The sequence below is a fragment of the Camarhynchus parvulus genome, chromosome 4 (genome assembly GCF_901933205.1).
Source record: "Camarhynchus parvulus chromosome 4, STF_HiC, whole genome shotgun sequence".
In the NCBI taxonomy this organism is placed as follows: domain Eukaryota; kingdom Metazoa; phylum Chordata; class Aves; order Passeriformes; family Thraupidae; genus Camarhynchus; species Camarhynchus parvulus.
The window spans coordinates 39,177,689-39,192,826 of NC_044574.1; the positions used below are offsets into that span (position 1 = coordinate 39,177,689).

Below are 15,138 nucleotides of genomic sequence, written 5' to 3' on the forward strand. Positions count from 1 at the left end.
AGCAAATTATTTTTTCACTAGCTATTCACTTCCTGGAGAGTATACTTCTGGCAAATACGTGTTTGTGCTACATCAATGAAAAGCACTGAGATTCACTACATTTTTAAAGTTGTTTCTAAATCAAAAAAATAATTTACTGGATTAATATTAGATCTTTGTTTAGAGCAATGAAGTCTGAAACATTTTTAAGATTTTCTGTTTATTATTTCAAACAAATGAATGCAACTAGAAATGTTTATAATTTTATTTAATTACCACTTACCATCTTAAAAGCTGTACTCAGCCTAAATTGTAAATATTGTTGCTTTACCTTATTAAATGGCAACTAGTTAAGGTTATATGGCACAGCCCCTATTCAAACTTTAAGTATTTATACATGCAAGGCAAAATTGCTCAAATTGCTTCTACAGCAATTTGAATTTAGGTAACCATGGAAACTGAATACCATATATTCTGAAAATAATCCATGGGCTTTAAAAATGCACTCTGCTGGAAGACTGTGAATCTTTTACTTAAAACACAGCAAAATGCAGGTAAGGTTTCTAACTTCCAAAACTATCGTTAAGATTAATTCTGGGAAACTTCCTCCATGTAAACTCTGGCTCATCCTTAGGAAGTCATTGCTACTGGCTCTAGCCAGGCTCTGTTACACTCCTTGAGACACTGCATCTGGTTACTGGGACACTTGAAAAAGCCAAGGGCATAAATTAGGTGAAGCAACATGTGTCAGTTTATTGAGCACACAGTTTTAAAGATTTACCTATATGGAACAGCAAAGGTCAAAAGCAGAGGCATACTTTAAAAGGGTATCAGTTTCTGTGTTTCTTTCCAGTGAAGCCTCTCCAATTTTTAATTTTATATAGGAAAAACAAAGAAGTACAGGATTTTCACAGCCTCCAGTACTGTCTCTGCTAGAGAAGTATTTTTATTTATTTAATTTCTCCATTGTTGCTGTAAGTTGTAGTGCTAAATTACTATCAGTGATAGCTGTGAGTCCTGATTTCCAGAGCTCAGTTGTGAGCTCTAATTACCAGCTGTCACAGTTTTCAACATCACTTCACCTACTCATATGTAAAATATAATCAATATGGATGCTAAGAACATGATCAGCACCAGCCTCCCAGTTTCCCTGAAACCGATGGTATTATCCCTCAAAGTCTTACAAAATTTTATTGAGGAAAGTTACTTTCAATATTTGATTTGGGAGTTCATCAATTTCTCCCAGGGCACAAGCAAATGAAAACTAAGAAAATGTGCAGTCAGTTGGTTTATACTGTGACCTGTGTCTCCAGACTAGAAAATTTTAATATTTTTCTGGTTCACAGCCTACCACAAAAATCAACAACAGGCACACAAAGAGCCTAAGGCTCAACCAGAGTCACTTTTCATCTATCCAGGATCAACTACATACAAGAGAGGATCAGTAGCTGTAACTCCTTAAGTATAACCTGTAAATATTTTTCAAGTCTCATAAAACTAGTTTTGACTAAGTTATGAGGTGTAAAAACATACTGCATACATTACAGCTATCATCACATGGCTATTGTTCAGTTATCACTTCATTGTATATTTAATCTTTCTCCTCAGCTATACTTCTGAAATTGCATGTTCTTAATAAAAAAACCATTATTATTAACTTAACAAATGCAAATGAAAGCAAAAATGAACTTTGGACTCCAGGCAGGTGGATACAGTGAAGTCATACCTTCTTAATTCATTCATAACTTTAAAAGCTTTCTTCATGTGCCATGGATTTACTGTAATAGGACAGTGAATTTCAGTGTTATCATCTTTCAGATCCAAGGGCTTCTGATGGCAAAGTTTGGTACATCTGGAAAGAAAGAGGAAAAAAATAAAGTTAATACTTCTGTCTAATCTCCAGTGCTGTCGCTTCTTACTTCATCCAGCTTCATCTTGGGGAGAAGAACATTTGCACTTGAAACTTCTTCTTTACTCCAAGCAATTTTAGTTTCCCTATTACCAAAGATGTAGAGGCATAGGTAGAATTACTGTGGAAGTAGGAAGTTGGTGACTAACAGCAGTGACATTGTCAGAGGCTAACAATAATCTACACTAAAGAAAACATGAAGATGTTTTCTGGTTTTGTGAATATTATTTTACTTAGTGGAGAAATGGTCTAGAATATTTCCAATAAGCTCTGAAGTGAGGGCAGAATCAGAGTTTTGGGAACTTTTCACCTAGTGCCCATACAGATCAATGGCAGAATGCAGCAACCATCACCCCAGTCCCTTAATGCCTTCACTGCCTGTCAGGTAAGAGCTCCTCTCTGCCCTTCTACCAGGACCTCAGTTACTGTTTCCCACAGCTCCTAGTTCTCCTCTAACAGGAAGACCACACAATGACTACTGCAATTATCCAGGCTTTCCCTAGCCACAGCACAAGAAGTGGGCGACAGAAAAATTGTGTACTTTTGTAGATTCACTCAATGTTTTGAAAACCATAATGCACATAAGTGACCAGGCTTTTAATTTTTGTTACTCTCAAAACCCCACTCCAAACAGCAAAGAAGAACCAGGCAGTGTGAAAAATCATTACCTCTAGCTACAATTAATTCTTTCTGTAAGACATACCCAAGTTCTACATTCACTAACTTCTGTAGAAAAATCATTATATACACTCCTCAGTCACTTGGACTGTCCAAACAGCAAGTGGACTTTTCATGCCAAACCAAACCAATGAGTTTCCTGTTTACAGTCACAACGTTGTTCTTACAAAGCAAACTGTGTTGCTGTAGCACTTAGAAAATGCTTAGCATCAGTGATGCTTTATTCTACAGTATTGTAACTGTATTCCTGAACCTCTGAGCTGGAAATAAGCAAAGGCACTGAGAAGTCATTTGGTGGGCCACAAACCCTGGTATATCAACGATCTGACTGCAAATGAAAATTCAACCTTACCAGCATTAGGTAAGCACATCAAACTGAGCATATTCAGTGACTCACATAATTGCAACCTCTCTTCTACTATACCTGAAACTTTTTAATTGGGTATGACTAATGAACTTAAAAGAAAAATCCAACAATTTAAGATTTCAACTAGGAACTCTTAAGTTCTGTGCACTACAATAGTGCAAAGCCAAGTAACGGCTCTATTTTTCATTATCCCAACACTAGCTACAAAATTATGGAGCAAAGCAATACAAAATCGCATCAAGCAACAAAGGAATATAAAAAGTTTCCATAAAACTAACCAAGTAACATCCATCCACAGAACTCCAACTGCAACCAACTTACTACAGTATACCACGAAACTGGTATGAATTAAAAGTTTCATGTTCCATTTTGAAAATTATACAATTCATTACTGAAAAAGGACAAATAACAGGCAGGAATTCTGCATCAATCAAAAAATACCCCAGACAAGTTACACGCTATTCAGCACATAAATATGCTACTTCATAGAGGTAAAAAAAAAAAGACATTCTATCTAGTAAGCTCCTTTAGACTGAAGGTTACTTTTCTACATTATGTGACATACGTTGTGATCAGAATTCCAAAAAATTATAGACAAAAATCAATGATTGCAGAAAACATTCAAAACTCCGAAGACATATAACCAAGAGACCCAGCTTTTAATTATATCGCTGACCTATCAAGTCCAAGATAGAACATTTTCATTGCAACTTTCTACATCCCAAAGCAATGCATCAGATACTGACGTCTATTTATCTGCATACGCATACAGGCTGTGTACACATCAAATACAGCTATGCAAGGAGAACAAAAGCGATCGAGTTGTCCATAAAGAGCTGCCAAGCAACCTGGATTAGATGGAGGAGTTCACATGAAGCGTAAATTAATTTGCTGAAGTTTCACTTGTTTGCCACAAAGGGGGACTTTGTTTTAAGGTAACGAACCCTACAAAGCCATCAGTCATACGCCTTCTGTTTTGGGAAGCGCCAGTCTGCCTGAAGTACTGGGGTGTCTCTTACCACTTCACCAGCTGGGTCAGAGCTGTCTGCAACTGGTTTCTTTCAGTTTGTTCTCAAGAACCTCACGCACAGCACGCCTGAAGCCTACCTACCGAAGGCACAGGATGAAGTAGCACTGAACCGGAGCCTGTAAAAGGACTGAGGAGGCCAGCTGAGGTGCAGCTGGAGATGGTTGCCTAGAGTGCATCGCCTGGGCACTGCCGCTAAAAAAGATGCTTAACTAAATAACCAGAAAACCGGGAGTGAGATAAGCACGACTGCTGAGTCAAAAAAGGAGTAATTTGGGACCACATATGGAGGAAGCAGAAGGAGTGAGGGGGAGGAGGGAGAAAAAGCCCGCCTGTCCCCACAGGCTGGAAGGCACACGGGAAGGCGGCGGGGCGGAGGTGCCGGCAGCGCTGCCCGCCCGCGGGAGCCCCTCGCCCGCTGCCCCCGCACGGTGCCCGCGGCCGGCGCCCGCAGCGACACAACCGGGCATCTCCGAGCGCCGCGCCGGCCGCGGGAGAGCCGGCCGGCCGGGCACCCGTTCCGCCACCAGGTCGCCGACACGACCCTCCCGCCGGCGCTACCCGCGGCCGGTTCCGAGCGTGCCCTGTCCGCAGGCACCGCTCCCCGGTGCCGAGGGGCCCGGCGGGGCCGGGCGGGCTGCGGAGCGCCGCGACACCTCCGCTCGCTGCAGCGCGGCCGGGCCCGCCCCGCCGCCCCAGCCCACGGACCGCACAGCGCTCAGCTCCGCACCGCCGTCCCGGCGGGCTCCGGGCGCCCGGCTGCCTCCCCGCCCGCCCCGCCGCCGCCGCACTCACACGGGCGGCAGCAGCATCTCCATCGCGGCTCCGCTCGGGCTTCCTCCGTGCAACGCGGGCGCGGCGAGCTGCCACCAGCACCATGCCAGCTGCGCTGCCCCGCCGCTGGTGCGGGGTGCGGGGAGCGGCTGCGCCCGCCCGGCCGAGCCCCGCCGCCGCCGGGAGCCGCCGGCGCTGCGGCTTCCGGGTGCCCGCCCGCGGGAGGGCGCGGCGGGGACGGGCCGCCCTGCGCAGGCGCGGCGGCGGCGGCGGCGGGACCCGGCCCGGCCTGTGCGGTGCCTGCTGCGGTGGTGGCCGGAGCTCCGGTACCCGCGGTGGGACAGGAGTGCCTCGCCGGGGTCTTCCGTCCTGCAGAGGGGACAGCCTCGGCCCAGGGGCTCTTGGAAGAGGAGGCTGGGACGCCGCTGCCCTTGCTGAAAGAAGCGCGGCCTCCAAGTGGGATGAGCCGGGGTTCAGCGCCCAAGTGCGAGTCTCCCGCTTCCCAGGAAAGCGGTGGCTCAGGGCAGGCCGGAGAGCGACACCCGGAGCTGCCCTGCGCAGCCACATGTCCCGCGGAGCGCCCGGGTCAGCGTGTCCTCAGCGCCAGCGAGGCTGGCTTGGGGTGCTCGCGTGGGGACACACAGGTGTTCTGTCCCACGGAGGGGAAAAAAATAAATTGAAAAATGAAAGCGATCCCAGGTCTTCTCAGTGAGAAAATCCACCAGCAGGTGCACACCATGAGGGACATGGGCGACTTCTTGGCAGGCCAGCAAAGGAGCTGGCGCGGCGCCAGCTCATGCAGGTGGTTTCTGCTCGAGCAGGGGCCAAAAGAAGAGCAGAAGTGCGTCGGGACAGAGCAATTGAACAGGGTCTAATTCCCTGTGACCTGATGGATGTCGTCGTATTTTATTTGATAAGTCCAGCAGGAACACTGCTGCTCAAAACAGCTGGCCTCCTGTGTTTTGCAAACATTGCTGACGCTGATCATTAAGTACTTGAGCTGTGTTTCAATGTTTCCTGAAGTAGCCTCTGTGATGCAAAATAGCAGAAAGAAAAATGAACAGGCATCTATTTCAAATGTGTCTTTGTAAACAACACCAATTCAAGCAATGATCAAGAATACTGCATTTAGCAATTTCTGATTTGGGGCACTAGAGAATAATTTACTGTATTTAAACCTCTGTAAGTTATTTCCAAATCTTTGAAGATTGTGCAGTGGAGAATGGATTTAGCAGGCTGAACACAATTCAGATATTTAAATCTGATTGTGTCTGTAAAATTAAAATGCTTTTTCACTGGAGTAAAGGTTTTAAATAGGAATAGTATCTTTAAACGAATAAATCTACTAATAACTGACCAACACTATTTTTCTAAGAGTGAGAAGAGTTTGAGGGCAGCATATTTCAAGTACCACACAAAACAAAATGGCAGGAGTGTTTTGGATGAAGACTTATTCTAGATGGATACTGAAAGCCTTCGCCAGTGTTTCTAATAAAATCACTGGCTATTAAAACTAAATGTATTTTAATCTGTTATTTTCATTTTTGCTAATCTCCAGTAATACTCCTCACTAGGAAAATGCCATTTTAGTTTTCTCAGTTTACCAATCCTCTTTCACTACACTGATGTTTGATTTGGGAACGCTTCAAAATTTTTTCAGTGGGTTACCACTGGAGGTTTTTCTAAATTAAATAATCACAGTTGGCAGTGCCTGTTTTTATGAAGTCTGTGCTTTGTAACTACTGAATTTGTTTCTTCTCAAGAGACAGCTAGATTTGCCTCTGGGTTGTATTGGAGAAGACAAGGTACTTGCTAAAGATTTAAATACACACCAAAGCCTGCTTGCTGGGAAGTCTGCTCCAAAGGAGCCAGCCAGAAATAATGCTATCTGAAATGGAGGTTTAAAATTCAGCTGGCTCTGTGTAGCATGGCATGTCTGAGGTCTGAGTTCATAGGCAGGTGTGGCCTGGGTAGATCCAAAAGTGGATGATGAGTGTCACATCACACTTCCAGGTTTCTATAATTTAGAGTAAACTCCTGGACACATCACTTCGTAAGACAAGGATCCCAACTTCTACTGATCCATAAGATCTAAGTGAATTCTACTGTGCTGTGTTTAAGGGTCCACACAAGACCACTGTAAACTTGTGAGCTGGTCTGAAAGCTGAGGGGCTTTGTGCACTCTTTGCATATAGATCCTGCAAGTAGGTAGGCAGCTGCAGATTCTGCAGATTCTGCTCCATGCTAACACGGCAGAGCTGCTTAGCCGTGTTGCTGTTGTGGTTTAACCCCAGCCAGCAGCCACTCACTCACTCCCCCAACAGTAGGACTGGGGACAAAATCAGAAGGCTAAAAGGTAGAGAACTCATGGGTTGAGATTAAGACAGTTTAACAGGGAAAGCAGAAGCTGCACAGACAAGCAAAGCAAAACAAGGAATGAATTCACTGCTTCCCAGAGCAGGCAGGTGTTTGGCCATCCAGGAGAGCAGGGCCCCATCACATGTAAGAGTCACTTGGGCAGACAAACACCATCGCTCCAAATATCCTCCCCTTCTTCCTTCTTCTCGCTACTTTATATGCTGAGTATGATGTCACATGGTGTGGGAATGTCCCTTTGGTCAGTTGGGGTCACCTGTGTGGTTCTGTCTCCTCCCAGCCTCCCATGCACCCTCAAATTCCCCACCAGCCTAGCCATAGAGAGCAGAAACGGCCTTGGCTCTGTGCAATCCCTGCTCAGCAATAACAAAAACATCTCTATGTTGTCAGCTCTGTTCAGCACAAATCCAAAACACAGCCCTATGCCAGTCACTGTGAAGAAAATTAACTCTACCCCAGCCAAAACCAGTACAAACATTTATTCTTAACATTAAACATTTCCAACCTGTGACTTCTCTCATTTTCTTGCAGTGTTGTTTTGGCTTCAGAGCCAAATGTTCAACATTAGTTCAGTTAATTTCTGTGATGTAGAGGATGAGAAATAAACAAATAGGGTAAGGTTCTTTTTTTTTTTCCCTGAAAATTATATCTTTGTAGTTCAGTAATTTCAAGAGGAATAGAAGCAAAAACAACTTCATCCAAAATACATTATGTGGTCATGGCAAAACAACTTGTATCTGTAACCATGAGAAAACACATCCTTTAAATACAATGCCTAGATTTTTATGGGATTCTGCTTGATCCAATACTTCTTAGAAAAGAACTTTCAGAGAAAAAATTTATTTATATATGTCTGTGGGTGTGTGTATGCATGTAGTTTTGAAAGGAAATGGGCTATGTATCTTATCTATGATGAAACAGCTGTCATTTTTGTTTATGCTGCAGCAATTCAAATTACTGCACTTACTGAGAAAATTCCCTATCATGTTTCAGGCCGTCCCTGTAATAATTCTTAGCACTTTCCCATTTGTTTTAGTGAGTTACAAAGGAATGTGGCCAATGCTTACTTAGAATCACACAGTTCTTCAGATCTATTGACACTAGAAATACTCTACTCATACAAAAACCCCAATACTATCCATCAGTGAATTGCATCCAGTGAAAATGAAGTTATGCTAGCAGAGCTCTGCTTGCTAAGTTAGTCCCACAAGTTACACGGCCCTACAAATAGAATAACTAATGCTGGTAAAAGTCAATGTGACTGCATACATACCTGGTGGTTTATTAGCATGTTTAAGGGATCATGCTCTATGCTGATGTGGTCACCTGAGAAGAAATCTGGTTTAGGTTTAGCCACAGAGGACACTGAGATATGTTCTTACTTATTTTTAATTGACAAATATAGGTTAGGAAGACATCTCCAAAAAAGGACAAAATAGAAGGTGGTAAGAACATTTGCTCTTGTTTAAGATGTTAGAAGTCATCACTCCTGAAGGATTTGGGTAGAATGCTTATGAGGACATGCTGCTGAGGCTGGGATTCTTTTCATTAATAGGGGAGAGGAAAGGAAGGACTCTGGAATTGAATACTTAAGTACCTCTCAGTACTCCTATTGCTTCAAACAGAAAAACAATATGCTTCTTTGCTTTGTTAGCTTTTAGATTATCCATTATATTTTTATCCTACTGAACTGAGAGTAAATTATGTACAAAAATCTATGTAAAGATAAGTATGCATTTATCCAAAATACATGAGGGCACACATGCATTTTTTTCCCATGCATTTCACCCTCAATAATTCAACCATCCTGCAGCAGACCTTTATGCAACCCAGGGCCCTGTATCTAAACAAATCCGCAAGGAGCTTTGTGGAAATCATGGCAGGACTTGAGTTCAACAGAGACACTAGCTACTACTACATTCTTTTGTCTAAGATACCAGCCCTAATATCAGCATTAATTCAGCATTTCCCAATCTTAAAAGGCCTCACTCTAGTGGAAGAGATTCCTTTTTCCGATGCCTCAGAAGCATGGAATATTTAAAGTTTCAGAGAACCATTGAGCTAAGGACATCAATGCAGTTGAGAAGAATTACACTGAAAAGTAATGTGAAAAGGAAATGCAAGAAAGTGCATGCAGCAGACTGAGAAAGGGACCAGATTGCAGAGGATATGTACTGGAGAGTAGGCAGAGAGAGAAAAAATAAAACATGTAAATTGGGATTGTGAAATAAGGAATAGCAAAGCAGCTGCTATCAAAGAGAAATTGTACTGTGACCAAAATCAGTGAAATACAATTAAGCATGGATTAAAATATTTTGTCTTTTCTAGCATTTATTTTCCTGTGTGAACAATTGCTGAAGCACTAAGAATGACACATACTTAATGAAAATAGGTGAAGGGATAAGATTTATTCTATAAAATTCATGGACCTTATGATGATGATGATGAAAATTAGTAACTATGAACTGGTTTTTTCAGTGTTCAAAACCAGATATAGTGTAATTTCTAAAAGGACTTGAAATGACACACAGTCTAGTAAACAGATCTAATCCTATATCTGGAAAATAAGGCCACATAAAAAGCAAATGATATGACACTTTTGAATTCTACTTGATGGAGAAGCCAAGTCCCTCTGGTCAGTGCTGTATAATCCTTCTAGATTACAGCTTCCAAAAGGAAGTCCTAGCTGAAATAAGAGTTACAAATGGAAGCAAATGTAGGTCATAGCCATGATTCATATTTGTACTGCAAACTACAAAGATGGCAAGTAGATATCTTGTTGAGTAGATCTAAAGCCCAATGCTTTATATATTTCACATCTAGTGTGTTCCTGAGATAGCTGTGAAGGAGTTGGAGCAACTCCTGTTCTTGTACCTGCAGACTTGTGTTGCTTCCTGCACACTGAACAAGGCAGTCAGGTCTCTGTACTGACTGGGTTCCATTCACCAAACCAGAAGAAAGCCCATCAAAAATTACCAGATTTCACCTTGTACCCACATTACTACTTAGACATGATGGAAATGAAACAGCAGAAACCTGCAGCAAGGATGTTTTGGGAAAAGTTGGACCATCCCAATCAGCAATGTGCAAAGCTGATGAGGAGTTTCACCCTTAACATAGAATTATATATTACTGAAATAAGTTATGCACCATTTTTGTGTACAGCCTACACCAGAAAAAAAAATTATTTGCAACACTTAGTTTTTAGCAAACAATGCATCATAAGCAGTCATTGGAGTTTTTTCCTGATTATTTTTTCTTTATAAGAGTGTAGAAAAGACTTTTGTTTATTGTTGTGTTCTGTCATACTTGTTTAACTTGTCAAAACATTGTTTACTTGAAAATGAAGCAAAAGTCATTTTCTTCATAGATAATAACTGTAAGGTACCTATTACATGCAAGCCCATCAGTCTGTGTACTTCTCCTCCATCATATTCCCACTCGAACAGCAATGTTGTGAGATAGTGCTAACCAGGTCGATCAACCAACACACGCCTTTCTCAGAAGAAAACGGCTACAGTACATTAATTAAAATAACATTTAAACAACTGATATACTGCCATCTAGTGCTTCCTGAATGCACGACGAGACAGAGAGATGGACTCTCCTGGGTATCCAGGATTGGCCTACTGCAAACCAATAGTTAAAATCATCAGTTTCCTCTAATCGTGCTCATTGTGATCTTACCTAAGAACAGTAATTGGGAGCAATTTACACTGTGAAAAGCAGCATAGTATGCTAAAGTAATCAATCTGAATATTTACTGTTTCATATGCTTATAAACAAGACAGGAGGAGCAGTATTTGCAGATCCTGCATCGCTTGAGGGAACATTCAGTGAAAATGAAAAATGCTGTAGACTGGGAAAAAGCAAATGGGCTATACCTCACACATTGTACAGATTCTTTTGTTGTACAAAGAGGCAGTGAAAACAAAGACATTAAAATACTAAAATGTTATATGCAGGGAGGTATAGCAATTACAATCACATAGGTCTAGTTACTGTACATAATTTTGCAGAGAGGTTGTTCATTGAAAGTGAAAAGCATATCATGCTGCTGTTCCAGAAATTGAGTTTATCTTCATTTGGAATAACCTTTTCTGTGTAAGAAAGACTAGAAGTATTTATACTTTTAGTATTTATAAGCATATACTCATTGTTTAATAAAATAGCTCAGGATCAGTACCTGTAGCTATACAGAATGTCTATTAAAATGGGACTCCTAGTAAACTGAAAAAAACAAAGGGGAAATTTAAGTCAAAGATAAAAATATGAAAAGGTTTGGTCCAATAATTCTGGTATAAGCAGGTACTCAGAGAATAAGTAATTTATTATAGTGTTTCTGGAGTGGAATTTCCATTGGAATCAAGGACAGTCCCTTGCCAGTATTTCTATGCAAAAGAACATTGGGATCCGGACTAATATAGCGAGGTAAAAAAAATAGGTAGCTTCAGAACTTAAAATATTCAAAAAAATATTTGTTGGAATGTTAATATTTAACCATACAGTCTAAAAAGTTAGTTTACACAAACTAGTTCTTGACAAGTTAATTTTAAGATTTTCAGACAAACTATTCAGAAAATGAGAAAAAACTGTGGGGAAAAAAAATCAACTATTTTCTCCTTGAAATTTCTTCTTCTGTCTTTATTTCAATTTTATCAGTAGTTTTTCCAAGGTAATTATCTCAAACATGCCTCTTTTTTTAAGAAAATCACCATAGAAAGTATATAATCTAAACTGAAATATTTTTAGAAAAAGCTCTGTGTTTCCCTTTATATAGTTCAAATAAATGTTTGTCATATTCTGATAGCTTTATAACAGAATGTAAACAGAAATGTGATTTTGGAAAATCAGAAGAAAGTGAAAAAATTACTCTGCAGTGGGAGTACTTTTCACCCTGCAAATTAGGCATTTGCTTAAATGCTAAACCATTTAAAACTCAAACTCATCTTTAGCACAAAGTAAGATACATTGTGATAGTTAATTCTGAACTTTTATACTTCTAGTGTATATTTCTAAAAGTAGCTATGAAATTGAAAAGTTGTATCCTTTCTTTAACCCCAATTTATCTGCTTTTTAATATATCTAGGAAATCAGTAAAATTTTTTTAAAAAATCAAGAGTGCCCATTCTGTTTTTCACACTTTTTGCTATTATTTCGCTCTTTGTCTCATCTGCATAAAGCAGTCCAAATTCTCTCTGTCTACAGCCGTATTTATCTACCCTTTCTCATCAGTCCTAACTCTGGAATTCATTATGGACATTCTGCAAAGACATTTTGCAAAATCATTTGTACTAATAGATTAGCTGAAGTAACCCCTGGCCACAGTAAGCCTCCAGCATTCAAATTTGTATATTAATCGGTCAAAGACTGAAAGAGTTTTTATCAATACCAGTGTAATGCTTTTCTCTTTTCAATAGCTTGCATTTAAAGGGCACAGAATTTTTAATAGGCATTTTACCTAGGAAGAAAAGTCTGCATAGCAAGTGGCAGTTTTTGATTACATGATTACCATGCATAAATAGCCCCGCGCTGCTCAACACAAAAAGTTGACACTTACATGATGTGAAAATCTGAAACTATACAAGGAGTGAAAGGTTCCTTTGTATTAAACATATTCAGCAGTGAACTGTTTTTTTAACCTCCACAGGATCTAAAAAATTTACAGGAGCTTGAAATAGAATGAGAACTTCTGAAGTGTCCACGATATGAGGCTAGAACATAGACTGCACTTACTACAGTATGGCTTTCAGGATTATTACAGCCAATTCATGCAAATAAAATTTTCTACTATTATTTTTACCTTTTCACTTCCCATTTGTATTTTAAGTAATGCTCGGATCTGTCACAACCCTATATTCTCAGAGCAGAGACTGTATTCTTTACATAGAACTGAATACAGTTTAAGTACTAATTGTACTTGTAGTATGAAAAAAGAAACATTAATGATAATTATATCTTATAGCTGAATGTGAAGAAGTTTGTGAGCTCAATCCTGTTTCCATTCGTGCCAAATTTTACATGAAACTGAGAGGAAGAAAAGTAGATATTATGTCTCTTTGTGAGGATACAATTGTGACGCCTAGTCCCTAAATATTGTAATTATTACTGATATGGCAAAGGTAATGCCTAAGTAGAGCATTTACTCCTGTGCACCTAACGCCTAAGTAGAGCTTTCCCTAAGGGCAGCAGAGCATTGTTGGGCCATACCACATCTTTTTATCTTACCCTTAGCAGATACTTTCATCATTACTGATGGAGTTGCAGTGGAAATAATTTAGGACCAGGCCATATCATTATCTGTTTTAGACTGCCCAGCATTAGACCATGCTTCAGGAGCCAGACTTGCAAGTTTTTGTACACTTGAATTACAATGTCTGCAAAATTTGATGGAAGATGGAACAGGAATGGAGCAGAAGAGAATGTTACTTTATTAGAACTTATCTACATCACTAAAACCTCTCACTATAAAAAAATACTGTGAATCTAGTAATTAAAATGATAGATCAAAACCAAAACAAAGATTGAGTGATCTAATAAGAACAAGAGTGGACTACTACTATAGAGATTACATACATGTTTTATTTAAACCAGTTGAAACTGGCAATCACATACTTCTAAATATGTTAACTGGTGTTGTATGCAGTAAGTATTTATGCACTTCAAATATTTAAACTTGTAATTTTCCCCCTAACTGCTCTCTTCAATAGTCCATTGAGAACTCTTCATTTCCCATTCAGTAAAAACAAGGTTTACAATTTTATAAAGTTATAGCTATTCAAATGAGTGCTAATAAATGTAAACTTACTGGAGCTTTAGCATTTTAACGTTACAGTTAGAAGAATAGTTAGAAGAATTAGTTCTTTTGATTTTATCTTAAGCACTTGTCTAATGGCATGTCTTACACTACATATATGTGTGCAAACTGTGGCCTCACTTCACTGTCACTGAAAACTTTTGCTTGCTGAGCAGTAGGATCTGTGTTCTTGTCACGAATTTAAAAAAAAAGAGGAAGCACAATAAGGAGAGGAAAAAGGAACATTTAGCCTGAGAAACTGGAACAGAGCATGCTCTTATCACAGGAGCTGGACTTTATCTGAGTCAAACCAGCAAGTTTAAGGCTTCTTTTTAATTTAAGATAGTTGTCCAGTTCATTAAATGTGTGTATCTGTATTAAACAAGAACAAATGAATGCAAGTGATGAATGTAAATGCTCTGTGTGGGAGGTTTCAGTTGAGAATTTTTTTCTAGAAAAAGCCAGGAAAAGTCACAGAAACTGAGATAAAAAGCTTGGAACTTGTTCTCTGAAGAAGCTCATACCTCAAGAGCAGTTTTCACCCCTTGGCACATCAACATGCTCTCAAGAGAGATAGAGCCACTGCAGCTGTTCAGGGTGACAGTCCTGGCTTCTCTTGAATAGTACACATAGAACAATTACAACCTGGAGAGGATACAATCTTACTTGTCTTTCAAACCCCTGTTACAGTTTTGATCCTGTTCAGAGTCCTCACTAGCATTAGCTGAAGGTTAAGGGATGTTCATGGAGAACAAACAGAATGTTAAGAAACATTAGCAGAGGAACAGAGCACAGAACAGATAATAAATATGATGCTTTGGAAATTCATATTTTGCACATGCTTGAACAGTGTGTCATTCTGATCCTTCTCATTTCAGAGAGGTTATAGCTGAAAAATGTCAGAGAGGCTAACCAAAATTACCAAATAATAACTAAGTGTAACTAAGTGGTTGAGGGGCATGTAGAATACACAAGGCTGTCAATGTCAATAAGACAGAGATCCATAAGGGAGTAGTCTGGACACTGTCAGCGGCCATAGTCTGTCTCAGTGTGATCACAAAGGGTTAGAAAGTGAAATTACCAAGCACACGTTTTAAAGAAAACGTGTTTCTTCTCAAAATATACAACAGGGACAGAAATATCTTAGAAAATGTATAAAGTGCCTCATGAATGCTAAAACTTTTTGTGATCTGAAGGGGCAACCAGATCCACTGGAAACAGTAACTAGCTGC

At 40.2% G+C, this 15,138-nt stretch overlaps 1 protein-coding gene across 2 annotated transcripts in view; it reads right to left on the reverse strand.

Annotated features, from left to right (window-relative positions):
* Positions 1-4,911, reverse strand: part of KLHL2 (kelch like family member 2) — a 53,787-nt gene extending 48,876 nt beyond the window's left edge. For both annotated transcript variants that reach the window (XR_004060685.1, XM_030947581.1), the window contains exons 1-2: positions 4,756-4,911; positions 1,706-1,831 (exon numbers count right to left, since the gene is read on the reverse strand). Coding sequence is in view for 1 of the 2 variants with exons in the window: in XM_030947581.1 (XP_030803441.1) it covers positions 1,706-1,831; positions 4,756-4,778 (149 nt within the window). In the remaining variant the exon portion in view is untranslated. The remainder of the gene's footprint in view (positions 1-1,705; positions 1,832-4,755) is intronic.
* Between the last annotated feature and the right edge of the window lie 10,227 nt (positions 4,912-15,138).